This window comes from Harmonia axyridis, chromosome 1 (genome assembly GCF_914767665.1).
Source record: "Harmonia axyridis chromosome 1, icHarAxyr1.1, whole genome shotgun sequence".
NCBI lineage: Eukaryota > Metazoa > Arthropoda > Insecta > Coleoptera > Coccinellidae > Harmonia > Harmonia axyridis.
The window spans coordinates 21061422-21075547 of NC_059501.1; the positions used below are offsets into that span (position 1 = coordinate 21061422).

General features: G+C 32.9%; 2 protein-coding genes across 9 annotated transcripts in view; one reads left to right on the top strand and one right to left on the bottom strand.

Moving 5' to 3' along the window:
* Positions 1-774: 774 nt before the first annotated feature.
* LOC123671339 (DNA replication complex GINS protein PSF3) lies at positions 775-1775 on the top strand. Its single transcript, XM_045605112.1, has 3 exons — positions 775-1060; positions 1113-1381; positions 1509-1775. The coding sequence occupies exons 1-3, from the start codon at positions 955-957 to the stop codon at positions 1737-1739; spliced, it is 606 nt and encodes a 201-aa protein (XP_045461068.1). The 5' UTR covers positions 775-954; the 3' UTR covers positions 1740-1775.
* Positions 1776-2407: 632 nt separating this feature from the next.
* LOC123671336 (hepatocyte nuclear factor 4-gamma) overlaps positions 2408-14126 on the bottom strand; it is a 72191-nt gene continuing 60472 nt past the window's right edge. For 3 of the 8 annotated variants that reach the window (XM_045605101.1, XM_045605107.1, XM_045605102.1), the window contains exons 6-9: positions 10926-11049; positions 5975-6127; positions 4465-4716; positions 2408-4030 (exon numbers count right to left, since the gene is read on the bottom strand). In XM_045605101.1, coding sequence (XP_045461057.1) covers positions 3747-4030; positions 4465-4716; positions 5975-6127; positions 10926-11049 — 813 coding nt within the window. In that variant the 3' untranslated portion in view covers positions 2408-3746. Of the gene's footprint in view, positions 4043-4464; positions 4717-5974; positions 6128-10925; positions 11050-14126 lie in introns of all 8 variants that reach the window. The other 5 variants (XM_045605106.1, XM_045605108.1, XM_045605103.1 and 2 more) reach the window with 4 other exon arrangements.

Genomic DNA, 14126 nt, shown 5'->3' on the forward strand with positions numbered 1-14126 from the left:
GATTTATGTGAAAACAAAATAAAGAAGTTCCCCGAACTTGCCAGAATCATCCTTTTTATTATACAATTCCGAAATTTGGAACATTGTGAGAAGAATCAGGAGTTAATTCAATACAAACACTATTCTGGATAAGATCAAACCTCAAAGTTCTCCTTTGAGAACGTCCTACTTTCAAAATTATAGAATTGTTGAATTCGGCAGCCAGCATTCAAAATCATTGTAATTTATCGAAGTCACCTCTCCAAAGTTCCAAATGGTAGGTACAATATAATTTATTAACCCATAGAAAATTGAGGGTTTCGTGTCGATAGTTTCCGAACTAATCATGATCCCTGAAAAAGATAATTCAATTGTACAAAATTATATTAATTAAGCCAAATTTCGTCCTTGAATATGAGTAGCCTTTCTTAAAGCGTTTCCTTATCAAGGTAAAAGTTGATGCATTGGCTCTTGTTGAGGACTCAATAACTGAATCCACAAGAATTTTGAAAATCAATGGAAAAACAAGATATTGTAGTGAATTGGAAATTGGGAAAACATTCAAAATTAAGAGGTAGGTAATAAATATGTTCACTTTTGAATAAAAACTGTACACCCTGTATCTCGGAATACGAAGCTTTTTCGAACAAAATTTATAGGGCAAAATTGTCATTATTATTTATTTCTCATGCAGAACCACTCCCTGAAGTTTGTCGCCCATTCACTAACACCCTGTATATTATATTTCTATGGTCTAACCATCAGTTATTACTCTATGGTCTAACCAAACAGTTTGTGATCCTTTGTTTTCAAAACACTAAAACAGAACGGAACTCTGATCTGACTTTTAATTTTCTCACAAAATATTAATTATGTTAACTTAACTAGTACAATCTTTCGAGAAAATATGATAAGACCCGTATCATCTCTACATGATTAAACAATATATGAACATTTGTTAAATTCATTTCAAAAATGGATTTCAAACCATCTTATTGCCCTAATTATTTTTCTATAGATGATATTTTAGCCACACAGGAAAGAGTTCCTTGTAAATTCTCAACTAATGTCCCAAAACTCGGTAAGTATTCGGACTAATGATATGAATTGTTCAAATTAATTTTCTCTATCAGGTAATTTGAACCCATCGTCTGAAGAAAAGGATTTGAAGGCTGGTACAGCTTTAGAACTACCTTTATGGTTTGTACAGGATATCTCCGGTGGAAGACAGTCTGTAGTTATTCCAGATTTACCTAAATGTTATAAAGAAGGATATCGTCAAATATTGAAAGCTGATGCTAATGCCGTGGATTTACATAAATTCAATTTATATTTTTATGAACTAGGAGCCTATGTTAAGAGTTTTGATAGAAGGAAAGATGTTTCAGATACTCTTTTGAATGTGAGTGTACTGATATCCTTATTTTACTTTTATTCCAAATATAAAGAACGTTATATCATACCATGACAATTTTAAACAAATATAAAATAATAATTTCAAACGCATTAACAGTTCATATTATTGACAGACTTTCACAGCTAGATTCAGACAGTTGATGGATTTAGCTGAAAATACAGAGCATAATCCAGTTGCATTCCAAAGATTAGATACCTTAGAGAGGAGATTATTCAAAGATGCCTGTGAAGCCAAAACCAAATTGAATGCTTGGCTGGAACATTCAGTAACCCCAATAGAAACTGCTGCTATGGTATCAAATCATAAAAAGAGAAAAAGGGTTAACATTGAAGATATATTGTGATTTTTTTCATTCAAAATAATAACTTATTTCACAGTTCTTGATTTCATTTCACTGAATACTTGATGATAATATTTTTCCTGGTCTTTTCCTTGTGTACAGATCATAAATCTCTTCAGAAATGATTATCATCTCAATATCTATAAAAATGAATCAGTAAAGTTACAACAAATGAAAAATTATTGGTGATTTAGTCTCAAGTATATTTTCAATTTTGATAAAGTATATAATATTACATCCCTTCAACCTCGATACTGTCCAAGCAAGGCAATGGAGTGATAACTGTTATTCGGATTCTGCTCCGTCAATGACAATGATTAAAAGGTGGTATGCAAAGTAAATATCCCTGAACTTCTACGCTGAAGGTCAGGACTTTATGTCTTGGTGGATAATTTACAGTTCTGTGCCATCATTAAACATAACCAGTTTTTCTAACCCACACAAACTCTATGCTTTTGAGAGGACTCACAGTTGGGATAGGAAAGATTGAAATATAAATTGCATTAGTTACCGTCATAGCTGGAAAAATGTTAGATAGGATGGTAGGTTTGTTCGTTCATCCCCATTTCTGTAATATAGGATTTGCATCTGAGGAGCAAAATTCTCTTTTTATGGATTAGAGCATTATTCTTTGAGCAATCATTTTTGTAGAAATGAATAAGTAGAGTAAATATTCTGAATCAGTATATTAAAATAAAAAATTAACATTTTATTGCCACCTCCAGCCTTTTAAAATTGGTGTATGAGGTATAGAAGAAAGTTGAAGTAGAAATAATTGTTTCTAAAACATATACATGTTTTTGGACACTGATCTGAAAATGTAATCAATTTATACTTCAACTAGTTTCTGATACCGTTACAATGAAAAATAAACTAATATATTTTTACACAAACACCTATATTTCTAATTGATAATAAGGTAAATAATAACCAGTTTCATAACAATTATCGAAACTAATATTGAGCCATTCCTCAACCATAAAACCACACTAGACATTTAACTAAAATAAAATATCAAGAGTGAGCATCTCAACTCAGGAAAAACAAATAATTTCATAACAATTCACCTCGAAACGTTTAATATTTATATCACACGAAAAATATTTTTAAATGAATTCTATGTACAATATGAAAAATCATAGCTGGGTAACATTTAATAAAATCTTGAGCATCCATACATTTGAATAATAATTTCCAATTAATAAAGTGGTTCAAAAATTTTTCATTAGTTTGGTGTTGTCTGAATCCAGCTTGTACGTTTTTAAAAGTACAACCTGAATTACTCAAACTAAAATATATCTTAAGGAATTTTTTCCTTTCATTTCAATTATTATATACATTATATTCAATGTAAACTAAATTTTCACAGCCTTAAAAAGCACATTTCATGGTTGGAAACAAGTGAAATGTTCTTAATTATACACATATTATTTTAAAGTCTGATTTGGCACTCTCATTGAACCTTCAGTATGGCATATATTGTTTTTCAACAATAAATAAAAAGAAACAATAAAATAGAAAGCACTATTACTCATCAAACCTAAATATTTGATTAGTAAAATTCATATTAGAATATGAACACTAGATAATGGAAATATTTTTACCTAGAATTTTCATGATAGATTTATTTTCCAAAGTGTTTCAATCTGGCACTAAGGTTGAAATCACAAAATATCAATTCAAATTAAAAATTGAAGAGAGAGAACAGAAAGAGGCCGACTTATTTATGATAAATAACATCTAGAATATTATGATTTGTCCTACAATAGTAGGAATAGTCTTTTAGTTGAGGTTGAATAAATTTAAATTTCTGAATATATTCCCAACTTAAATGATGAAAATAATCCAAATCTGATAAACTCAGAGTCCATAATAGACAAATAATTATGTAAAATAACTTAATATTAGTGACAGCATATTTCAATTTCTGAATCACTGATTGATTATGTTCCAAATTTTCACCAATATTAATCTTCTCCAATGTTCTTTATTGGGTTGAAAAATCCATCATTAGCTATGAAAATTATGTGCTTCACTTTCAACTGGAAGAGGCTCTTGTTTGAAGGATATATAGGCATTTTCTTCAAGAGGTACATCTCTCATGATGACCACATTAGGGCCATTGCTAGCTGAAAGAGGTGACGTTGGCATTGTTCCACTCATAACTTGATCAGAAGGGCTACTACACTGTGTCATTGTTGGTGATGTAACCGGACTATCAGCTGAATCACTAGTACTTTGGTAGTTATTACTCGATGCTTGGGGTGTAATAACAGTTGTATCGATACTAGCACCTGAAATAGATTCTGAATGTTAGTGTAGAAGAATACTGAACTTTAAGTGAATTTTTTTGGTCAGTATGATAACTGAAATAGGTAATCATGCAATACTATAACAAATAATTAGTTTTTATTTTTTGATCCATATATACACCAATCATCAGCTTGGATAGTGTTGTCCATCTGCGGATTAATATCAATCAACTTAAAAAAAATTCAGGAAAATCGTTTTTATTCGAAAGTGAATTCCTTTATTTTAATAACGTGATCAATTTTTTTATATATATTTTGGAAAAGTATATGAATCAAAAAACAAATCGAAAGAATTCAAGGAAACTTAAAGCTACATTCCAAAAGAATCTACTGTTCAAACCCTTTCGATAATTCCATATAGTGTTCTACCAAAACTTCAACTAAGTATATCCCATATAAATGAACATTTAACATACACAACGTGAAGTTACCTCCAAGTAACATTTCTTGAAGTAAATTGTCAATATGAGCCACTCCAAATAATTTAGCGAATTGTATTTGTTCAATCATTTGCCACGTTATTGACTGAAGAGCTGGTAAGGTGAGAAGAAGTTCTCCAAACCTTCCTCTGCTGTCGTATTGCCTGTCGCTAATGTAATCCTCCAGATTGATTTGGATTTGGTACCTTAAAGCCTTTATTCTGGCAGGTTCACTGAGTCCTTTCGCATCTAGAAGTACAAAAATATTGCATTTTATAAATTGATAAATAAATATTTTGGCATTCGTTTAATTTTAATTAGTATAAGGCAGAAATAATCGAGTAAAAAGTATAAACACATCGTCAGAAGTCTTGGCCCCCTGGGTTTCTTAAGAAATAAACAATCTATGTTCTGGAAATGGAAATGAGATGAATATTTTCCTCTATTTCAACTGCAAAATTTTTGGTAGAAAATCTTTGTTTACTACTCTTTGCTTTATGCAGGATGAGAAGAAATAGGAAAAAAGAGAAAAAAAAATATTTTCGATTAATTATAGTTTATCTACAACTTAATCCAAATTCAATAGTCCGTATTACCACCTCTTCTTCCAATCAATTGCCCAATATGCTTAGGCATCCCACGAATCAAGTCATAAATGAAATTTTCAGGCATATCGTTTCATTCTTCCTGAAGGGCTAAACTCTGAAAAAACTCTGAACTTCTGAAAAGTTGAAGGTGGGTATTGGCAATTGGATATTGCTCTCCCTAAGTAATCTCACACGTGCTCAATTGGATTCATGTCTGGTGAGTTTGCTGGCCAGTTCATTCTATGGATATTGTTCTCTTGAAGAATGTTTTGAACCCTTCATGTGTGGTGTGGTGGGGCGTTATCATCCTAATTAATGAAATTAACCCCAAATTCGTTGCGCAGAGGAACAATGATTGGTTCGATGATGTTTTCTACGTAGATGACAAATAAGATGTCACAAGAGGGGTACGACGACCGAACATTATATCCCCCCAGCACATTGTTGATCCGCCTTAAAAGAGCACAACGATTTATTTTCTCGAACAATAGGTAAACATGTTTTGCTAGTTTATTGTTTTCACCTAAGTGATGAGATAGTGAAGATTCCACACACAAAAAAATTGTCATGTTACATTCAATAAGTTGAGAGTTGATAGGGGAGCCAAGATTTTTGACGATGTTTGTATTTAATCTCTGCTAAACTTTTATTATTATTAATTATTTATTCAGTCTGTCTTGACACTACAAAAAGGATAAGAAAACAACTTTGCGTGTTTTATATTTTTGCATTATCAAAATTAATATCTTGATTCATCGGTGAAGCCCAATGATCTAATAATGCATAGATGTGCCCTTGATCGATCGTACAGTGCAGAGCATTGACACCAACATTAGAGAGAATCTCTCTATGCGCTATCTACTTATTATTAGATCATTGGTGAAACCCAAAACTACTATTGTTTTACAGTGTTAACTTACTTGGATCAAAAAAGACTATGGCTTTCAAACAGGCGAATTCTGTGTCATCCACTTGTACATCGGTCATCGGTTTCACTAGTTCGTCCATGATTCTTGTACCAACTCGGGATATGTCCAGATCTGGCGATATTCTTGAGTCTGCTAACATCACAACTGTATACAATATTGCAACCATGTTAATATATGTCCATGTTCGTACAAGAGCCATCCCCATGACGGTTAGTACAAAAATGGAACGAGCAATTTCAGAAGAAAATATAAAGGATAGCCCAAATTGAAATGGCAGATGAAGGCAATAATTTTCACTTGAACAATGAAGAAGCAGTTACGCATAACATGTTTGTTAATGAAGGTATACTATCGGGTGTGTGAATAAGTCTTTCCCGTTTTTTGTAAGAGATGGCGCCACCAATACTGTGCGAGTATTTAATGGTTACATATGTCATAATCAAAGCTTATTCATCTGTCAACAATTCCACACTAACACATTAGTTGAAATTTTTTCGCATCATAAATTTTTGAAATCGTGAAAATGTCGAAATTTGAGCCGAGTCGACGTCATTTGCGGGAAGTTTCACTTTATTGGTTCAATTTGAAGAAATCTGCTGCCGAGGCGCATCGGTTGCTTCAGGAAGCTTATGGAGAAGGTTGTGTCGATGATTCAAGTGTTCGCGGATGGTTTCGACGCTTCAAAAGTGGCGATTTCGACGTGGAAGACAAGGAGCGTTCCGGGCGGCCGCAAATCTTTGAAGATCAAGAATTGGCGACTTTGCTTGATGAAGATTCGTGTCAAACGCAAGAAGAACTTGCTGAAGCATTGGGAGTTGACCGAACAACCATTTCCAAGCGTTTGAAAGCCATGGGAATGATCCAAAAGCAAGGAAATTGGGTGCCGTACGAACTGAAGCTGAGAGACGTCGAATGGCGTTTTTTCACTTGCGAACAGCTGCTTCAGCGACATAAAAGAAAGGGTTTTCTGCATCGTATCTTGACTGGCGATGAAAAGTGGATCCGTTACGATAATCAGAAGCGAAGAAAATCATGGGGACTACCCGGCCATGCATCATCATCGACGGCCAAGCCAAATATTCATGGCGCCAAGCTCATGCTCTGTATATGGTGGGACCAGCTAGGTGTGGTTTACTATGAGCTTCTGAAACCGAATGAAAGGATCACAGGCGAGGTCTATCGACGACAATTGATGCGTTTGAGCCGCGCACTGCGAGAAAAACGGCCACAATACTCCGACAGGCACGACAAAGTTATTTTGCAACATGACAATGCTCGCCCACATGTTGCACAGCCGGTGAAAACATACTTAGAAACGCTCAAATGGGAAGTCCTACCCCACCCGCCGTATAGTCCAGACATTGCTCCGTCTGATTACCATCTCTTCAGATCAATGACGCATGGCCTGGCTGACCAGCACTTCCATTCCTACGAGGAAGCCAAAGAATGGGTGGATGACTGGATAGAGGCCAAACCGGTCGAATTTTTTCGCAACGGGATTCGTATGTTGCCAGAAAGATGGGGAAAAGTTGTAGCTAGCGATGGCCAATACTTTCAATAATTCATTTGTAACCAATAAAGGCTCAAAATTTGAAAAAAAAACGGGAAAGACTTATACACACACTTTATACAATGGTCAAAGTAAATCAATCTAAAAGTTAATTTGTCTCAAAAACTAATGAACATATTTTACACTTCAAAAAAAAAAAAAATTTATAATCATATTTTAATCTTATTTCCTGATTTATTAATGAATGTCCTTATACCTAACATATTATGCGAATCGAAATCTTCTTCATTTAAAATTTGGAGGATATTTATTGCTCCCCATTCAGGCATTTTCTAATTAAACAACTGCAGTTTCTTAGGCAATCCCTTATACATACCATGCGAAGTAATTCTTCAAAAAAAGGTTAGTTTATGCCCACATAAATCTAAACAGTCCAAAACTATTCTTGATCCGTTTTTATTGTTTTGGTGTGCTGTGTCAGGCACATCTTCACTATGTGGGAAGCTACATAGTTTGGCAAGATGATTGAAATTATTTTGTTCTTAGAGTACTCATTGAAAATAACGGTCATAAGTAATTTTACACCGATAGAATTAATGCATTTAATAAACGGTATGGTGTCAAATATGAACTTTCTTTTGATGCACCTTGTGTTTCTTAGAATGATCTCCCAAGGAGGTTCAGATATGATATGAGTTAAAAATGGTCCATGAATCATGATCAATATTTCAGATCGAGTATATATTATATCATTTGATTGAAGCGAATAACTTTACCACAACGCTATGCTCTCGACAGTGAATGCAAAATTAGAAATTAACACGAAAAATTTTGCATCTATTTTCTGATCAGCTTCCTAGAACACGTCTTTTTCCCTCACTTTGTATAACCGTGCAAAGAACAACTATATTTCAGGAAAATATTTAAAAGTTTCATGAATAAGGATAGCGGATACTGGGAACCCAAGGTTACGAAAACATAAACTTCAATTTTTATACCTCTTCTCTTCAATTATCCTTGTAAAATATTAACCATCGACAAACAATGGAATATAAAGACCGTATTCATCATATTAATAAATATTCATTATACGCGTTTGCCGTAGACAGATATTTTCGAATTCCTTTATTTTATTCTTTTACGAATTATCGTAAATGATGAATTAATTAGGGAAGGCAAATTAAATTGAAAATAGTATCATTTTGAAAATTTTTGAGTTGAAATCTTACTTTCTTGGAAAATTACGAACCAGTGATATTCATTGCCAGTAGGTTAATTTAAAAAAAATTCGGTTATTCCTATTTATTAGCTATAGGTACCTACATAGATTTTATTGAGTATCAGAGACTACCGAGGGGATTGCCGAAAATTATTTTCTTGCAATTGGCACAATTTCACTTGGAACTGTTATATGTCATTTAGTTTATTAAGGGTGTTTCATTTTGTGAGTTCACCCTTAGTGTATTTTATAGTATATTAAGAGTTGTAAAAGCATATACGCACAACTAGCAAAATAATTAATTCTAGGAGTACGGAATTGTCTCACGACTCGAGTTGTGTAGGTACTATACTTTTTCTACGACCGCAATCATTTCCATAAAAGCTTAGGCAAATCCAAAACTGATGGTTAATCGCGACACAATTACGAAACGTCAAAAGGTTATCGGCTACGCAGGCTGCTATCAATTCGTTTCCGTGGCAACCACTAAAGGTTTTATCTTATTGGTTATTCGCTGTGCGATTTACTTTACAGACGCTACCGTATTGGCTGTTGATCGTGCTTTCTGTTTATGGAAAAGTAAATCGAACAGTTTTACACTGCATAGTGCTTAAAATAGGCTCTTACACAATTTCTGTAGGGGGAGTAGAAAGAATAAAATACGTCTAAGAATGAACCAGAAAAAAAATGAGAATGCACTGATGTGAAGTATTGAGGTTTCCTTCATTCTTGCATTAATTGCGACTTTATGTCAGTGATTTTTTCATTTTTGTCCATATTCCGCTTGAATTTCGTTAAGGCTGCAAATATTGTATGGTAGTATTTATAATGCTTTCGGTTGTACTATTGGTCAACTCTATTATCGAATATTCACCTAGACGTAAACGTTCATGAATATTTGATTCTATCTGACACAAAAGAATAGTAATGAATAAAATTCTGGAAGCATTTTATTTGATCACAACAACAATAAAAGCAATAGGTTTATGTATAATCAACTTCTCAATGTGATATGCATATTATATTATTAATTTTTCAATGCTTATATCTTCATGTAGGTATACCGTCCTCCAAACAACAAAAAATTAAATAAACTTAAAGTACGAACATGAGTCTTCCATTAGAAGATAGCTACGTTCGATTAATGAATGCTATTAATTGAAGCCACGTGATCCGCTGGAAGAATACCACGTCAATGTTTAGACAATAAGAAAAGATGTGTATGTATACTTGAATTAAAATATATCACAAATTTAAAGAACTCAGAAGCAAATTTGTATTGAGGAGACTTATTCTTTTGTCGTCTTTTTTCATGATTATCTTCATTTTATTCATTGCGGCTCTGAGGCCTTCAGAAGAATATGAGCCTTAATGTTCAACTTATAATGCCTCATTCTGAATGGATACAAAATAATAACAAAATTTAAATTTGATTTGATACCAAAAATTGAATTCTGACAATTACTTCAGTAGACAGATTCAAAAAAGGTGAGTCTGCTGGAAGTCATCCCACAACACCCTCAAACAACCTCTAGAAGTTTCATCGAGTTCTGAATTTTTTCCAGGTGAAATGTATATATCTACTGAACTAATTAGTGAAATTATGAATATTTGCTCATATTAAGAAACGAAAATTAAACCCAAACAATTATTTACTGATAACGTCCAAATCAAGGATATAATGATTTTATTGAATCAGGATAGATGACTCATACTAACATAAAAAAACCATCAGTGAAGCAAAAAAATATAAAAACAAGATAATTTCAATTCGATATATCAGTTAATTGCTCTTGATGTCGTGGTGCCACGTCAACTAAATTAATTAGGCAAACTGTGGTAGGAAAATATCCTTCAGCGGAATTTTTTCAGCGGAATCAACATAAACCTGCATTATATTTCCCAAATGACATTTCACAAATTGACATTGGCAAAAGATCGGGACCTAGAGATAAGTCCGAATCATCAATTCGTTATTAAAAAAATATATGAAGATAAATACTATCCTATAAGTATCTAGTTTTTATGAATTGAAACGACCTTGTTTTAAACCCTGGGTTTCTATTTTAGGATCAGCGTTGCATATACATACATATTATACATATTTGAACAATTAAGTGCAATCAGTTGTCATTCATTATATGTAAGATTAACATCACATATGGACACTATATTTACTAAGTAAATGTAAATGAAATTGAATTCCAACTTACCACCGGGACTATGTTTGGTTATTATACAATTGTTTCCTAGTAAGAGTATGTCTTTCAGATGCATTGATCTCCGCGCCAAGCCAAGTAGGAGATGCTCACCAGCATGTGCTCTCAGTAAAGCTACCTGGAAAAAATATATTAAAAATATCTTAAAAATTGATATTTCTCGTGATATGAATTCCTCGAAAGTTTGTATGAACTGAATTCTTGTTTTTTTATTTCTTATAAACCGAATTGCGGAAAAATTATAATTTCCGATGAAAGTTTGCTGTATTTTAATAGATTTTGGTTTATTTTTTTCAATTAACAAGCTTTGAAATTGTTCTAGGAATTCAATGGATTCAAATCAACATTTCTTTATTTTGGTATTTTCCATATGTTTTTTTTTAATCATCGAGTTAAAGGGGAAATAATGAACCATATTAAATTTTATAAGTAGCCGCTTATTTTAATATTACATAAGTTCATCAGAAAGGTACCTACTCCAATTGGAAAATTGTTGGGCAAGTAACTAACTGACTATTATCGATATAGTCGATCTATTGTTAAGGTTTATTCCCGTTCAAACTATTTTTAGTTATTATATAAGCGGTTATCACTCGGGATAGAAAACATTGAGGCAAAAACATTTTTAAAACATCACATATTGGGACTATAGTTCCAATAAGAAAATTGACACAATCAGTTCGATTTGTAAAGGATTGGATATTAAATGAATTGACTATGCCATCGATTATTTCAATTGGAAATCTTTGATATGAATGAATAAGAAAAATAAATTTTTCTTATTGTTTTAAAAACCCTCCCATAACATAAATATTGATGTGAATAAAACCCAAATTCTACGTCTGCTATTTTTTATTTCACGACAATTGTTTCGTCATCAATAAGTCTTCTTCAGGTGAGTATAACTGGATACTGATCTCACATTGCCTTGTATATGCCTATAAATATAGAACTCTGTGAATAAAAAAATATTCATAGAAATAAGTATCCAGTAGTTCTCACCTGAAAAACTCTGAAACTTTAAATTTGCAGCGTAGGTTTGGATTTCGATTTCAGCGGTTGAGTTAATGGGCAAAATCTGACTAGGGGTTCCATAAATATAACCATTCGAAATTTTGTCCTCCTGAAAACTTCGAAGCTTCCGTTTTAATCGGAATGAAATTTTGCATTCAGATGTGAAACATTAATTTCATCAGAATCCTAGAACATTCAAGAATAATATTCAAATATAACCAATTTTTCCTTGACCACAAAACCGACGGAGTTGAGATAAGAGGTTCAATTCTGAATAATCCACTATCTGGACAGCTCTCACTTTTAAAGCTGTCATCTTTCGACATTTGACAAGTAAAAACTACGCCATATACTAAAAACGGAACTATACGCTTCAACAACGCATTGAAATTGTTGAAATTCACTACAAAAATGGCAAAACGAAAATTGTGCAGTCACAGTTCGTAAAACTGGTGGAAAAATTTGAGCTGTTCAGACAAGTTAGTAATGTGATGAATGGAAACCGTGTGCGTCGCTCAAGAACAAATGAGAATACGAGTATTGCTGCTGTAGACCGTAGTGTTGGCGTAAGCCCAGGTTAGTCAAATCCTCGTCGATCTTGGTAATTGGATATTGATGCGGACGACGTTTATTTTCATAATGACGGTGATACGTGCCACACGAGCAACGAAACAATCGCAATTTTGCAAGAAAAGTTTTCTGGTAGTGTTATTTTATGAAGAGGTGATCACAATTAATCAGAGATTTCTTGTGATTCAACACTTTTATCTTCACAAACGATTCAAGTCCTCAAATATGGAATTCGTGAAATTATCGAGGGCATACATCCGCAAATGTGCGAATTCGTCATGGAAAATTCCATGAAAATGATGTGGTGTTTTCATACCACAATTGAATTTACAATGAAATAAACATCCATCGATTTCTCTCAAAATATAAATACACGTTCTTTTTAGTATCAAAATAAAACTTCTTATTGGAAAATCCATTATAATAATTTCGAGTGATGAAGCACTGAAAGGCTTATGATTAATCTATTTTATTGAGATGAATAAGTGATTGATATAGTGCAATTAAAGATATACATGGTGTCCCGTAAATTGGATTTTAGTAAAAGTATCTTAGTTTTCGAGATATTGACAGTTTTATGGAAATAAAAAAAAATCTACACCTAAGTCATTGTTCTGGGTGCAACAGCTACAAATAGTGGTATTTTGTTATTCTTATTTCGATCAAATGTTATAAATGGATCAGCCTACCTTATATAACCAAAGATTTTTCAAAGGCGCGTATGATATGGTCAGAAAAAATGAATGTTTCCAACATTTTATTTTTTTCAAATGTTGTCATTCAACTTTGACTGTTTCTCCTATGAAAGAAATTACATCAGACTAACTCGGCAAGTTATGCCAAAAGTTAGCCTTTCAAGTAAAATTCTCGAGAAAATATAATTTTCTGCTTGACACAATCAGGAAAAAGTATATATAAATAATATTATAATGGAAAGAAGGCTCATTATGAGGCATTTCTAGACTTTTTTCGTATTATTTATTGTTAATGTGTTAATATGAATTCTCCAAATGAAAGTCTAGAAATGAGAAGCCCAGAATGTGCTCCTATATCATAAAAATGTCAATATGTCTAGCCTAAAAGTATATTTTATTGAAAATTTTACTTAAAAGGCTAAATTGTGGTGTAACGTGCTGAGTTATTTTGATATACCTAATTTTTTTATAGGAGAAACGATCAAGGTTGGATGACGAAATTTGAAAAATAAAAAAGTGAGAACTATTTCGTTTTTCTGAGCATACCATTGGCACTTCGGGAAATCTTTGAGCATGATGGCTACGCTGATCCGTCGGTAATTTTCGATAGAAAGGAGAATCACAAAATACTAACATTTGTATTGGATCTTCAGATGTCGCGGAGCGAATAACACGTCCGATATTGAGCTCCCGTTGAAAACGCATATAAATTGAATCAAGAGTGAGAAATTGCAATTTTAGTGAACCAAAGTACTGTGCACCTATACGAAATGGCTCCAAACAAGTCAGCTGACATGAAAAATATCGTGAAGGAGGCATTGAAGGAATTACTTTGTGACGATGAATTCCTTAACAAACTTTTATCAAAGATGGAAAATAAGATAACTCAGTTAGAAGAAGAAGCAGCAAAAAATGC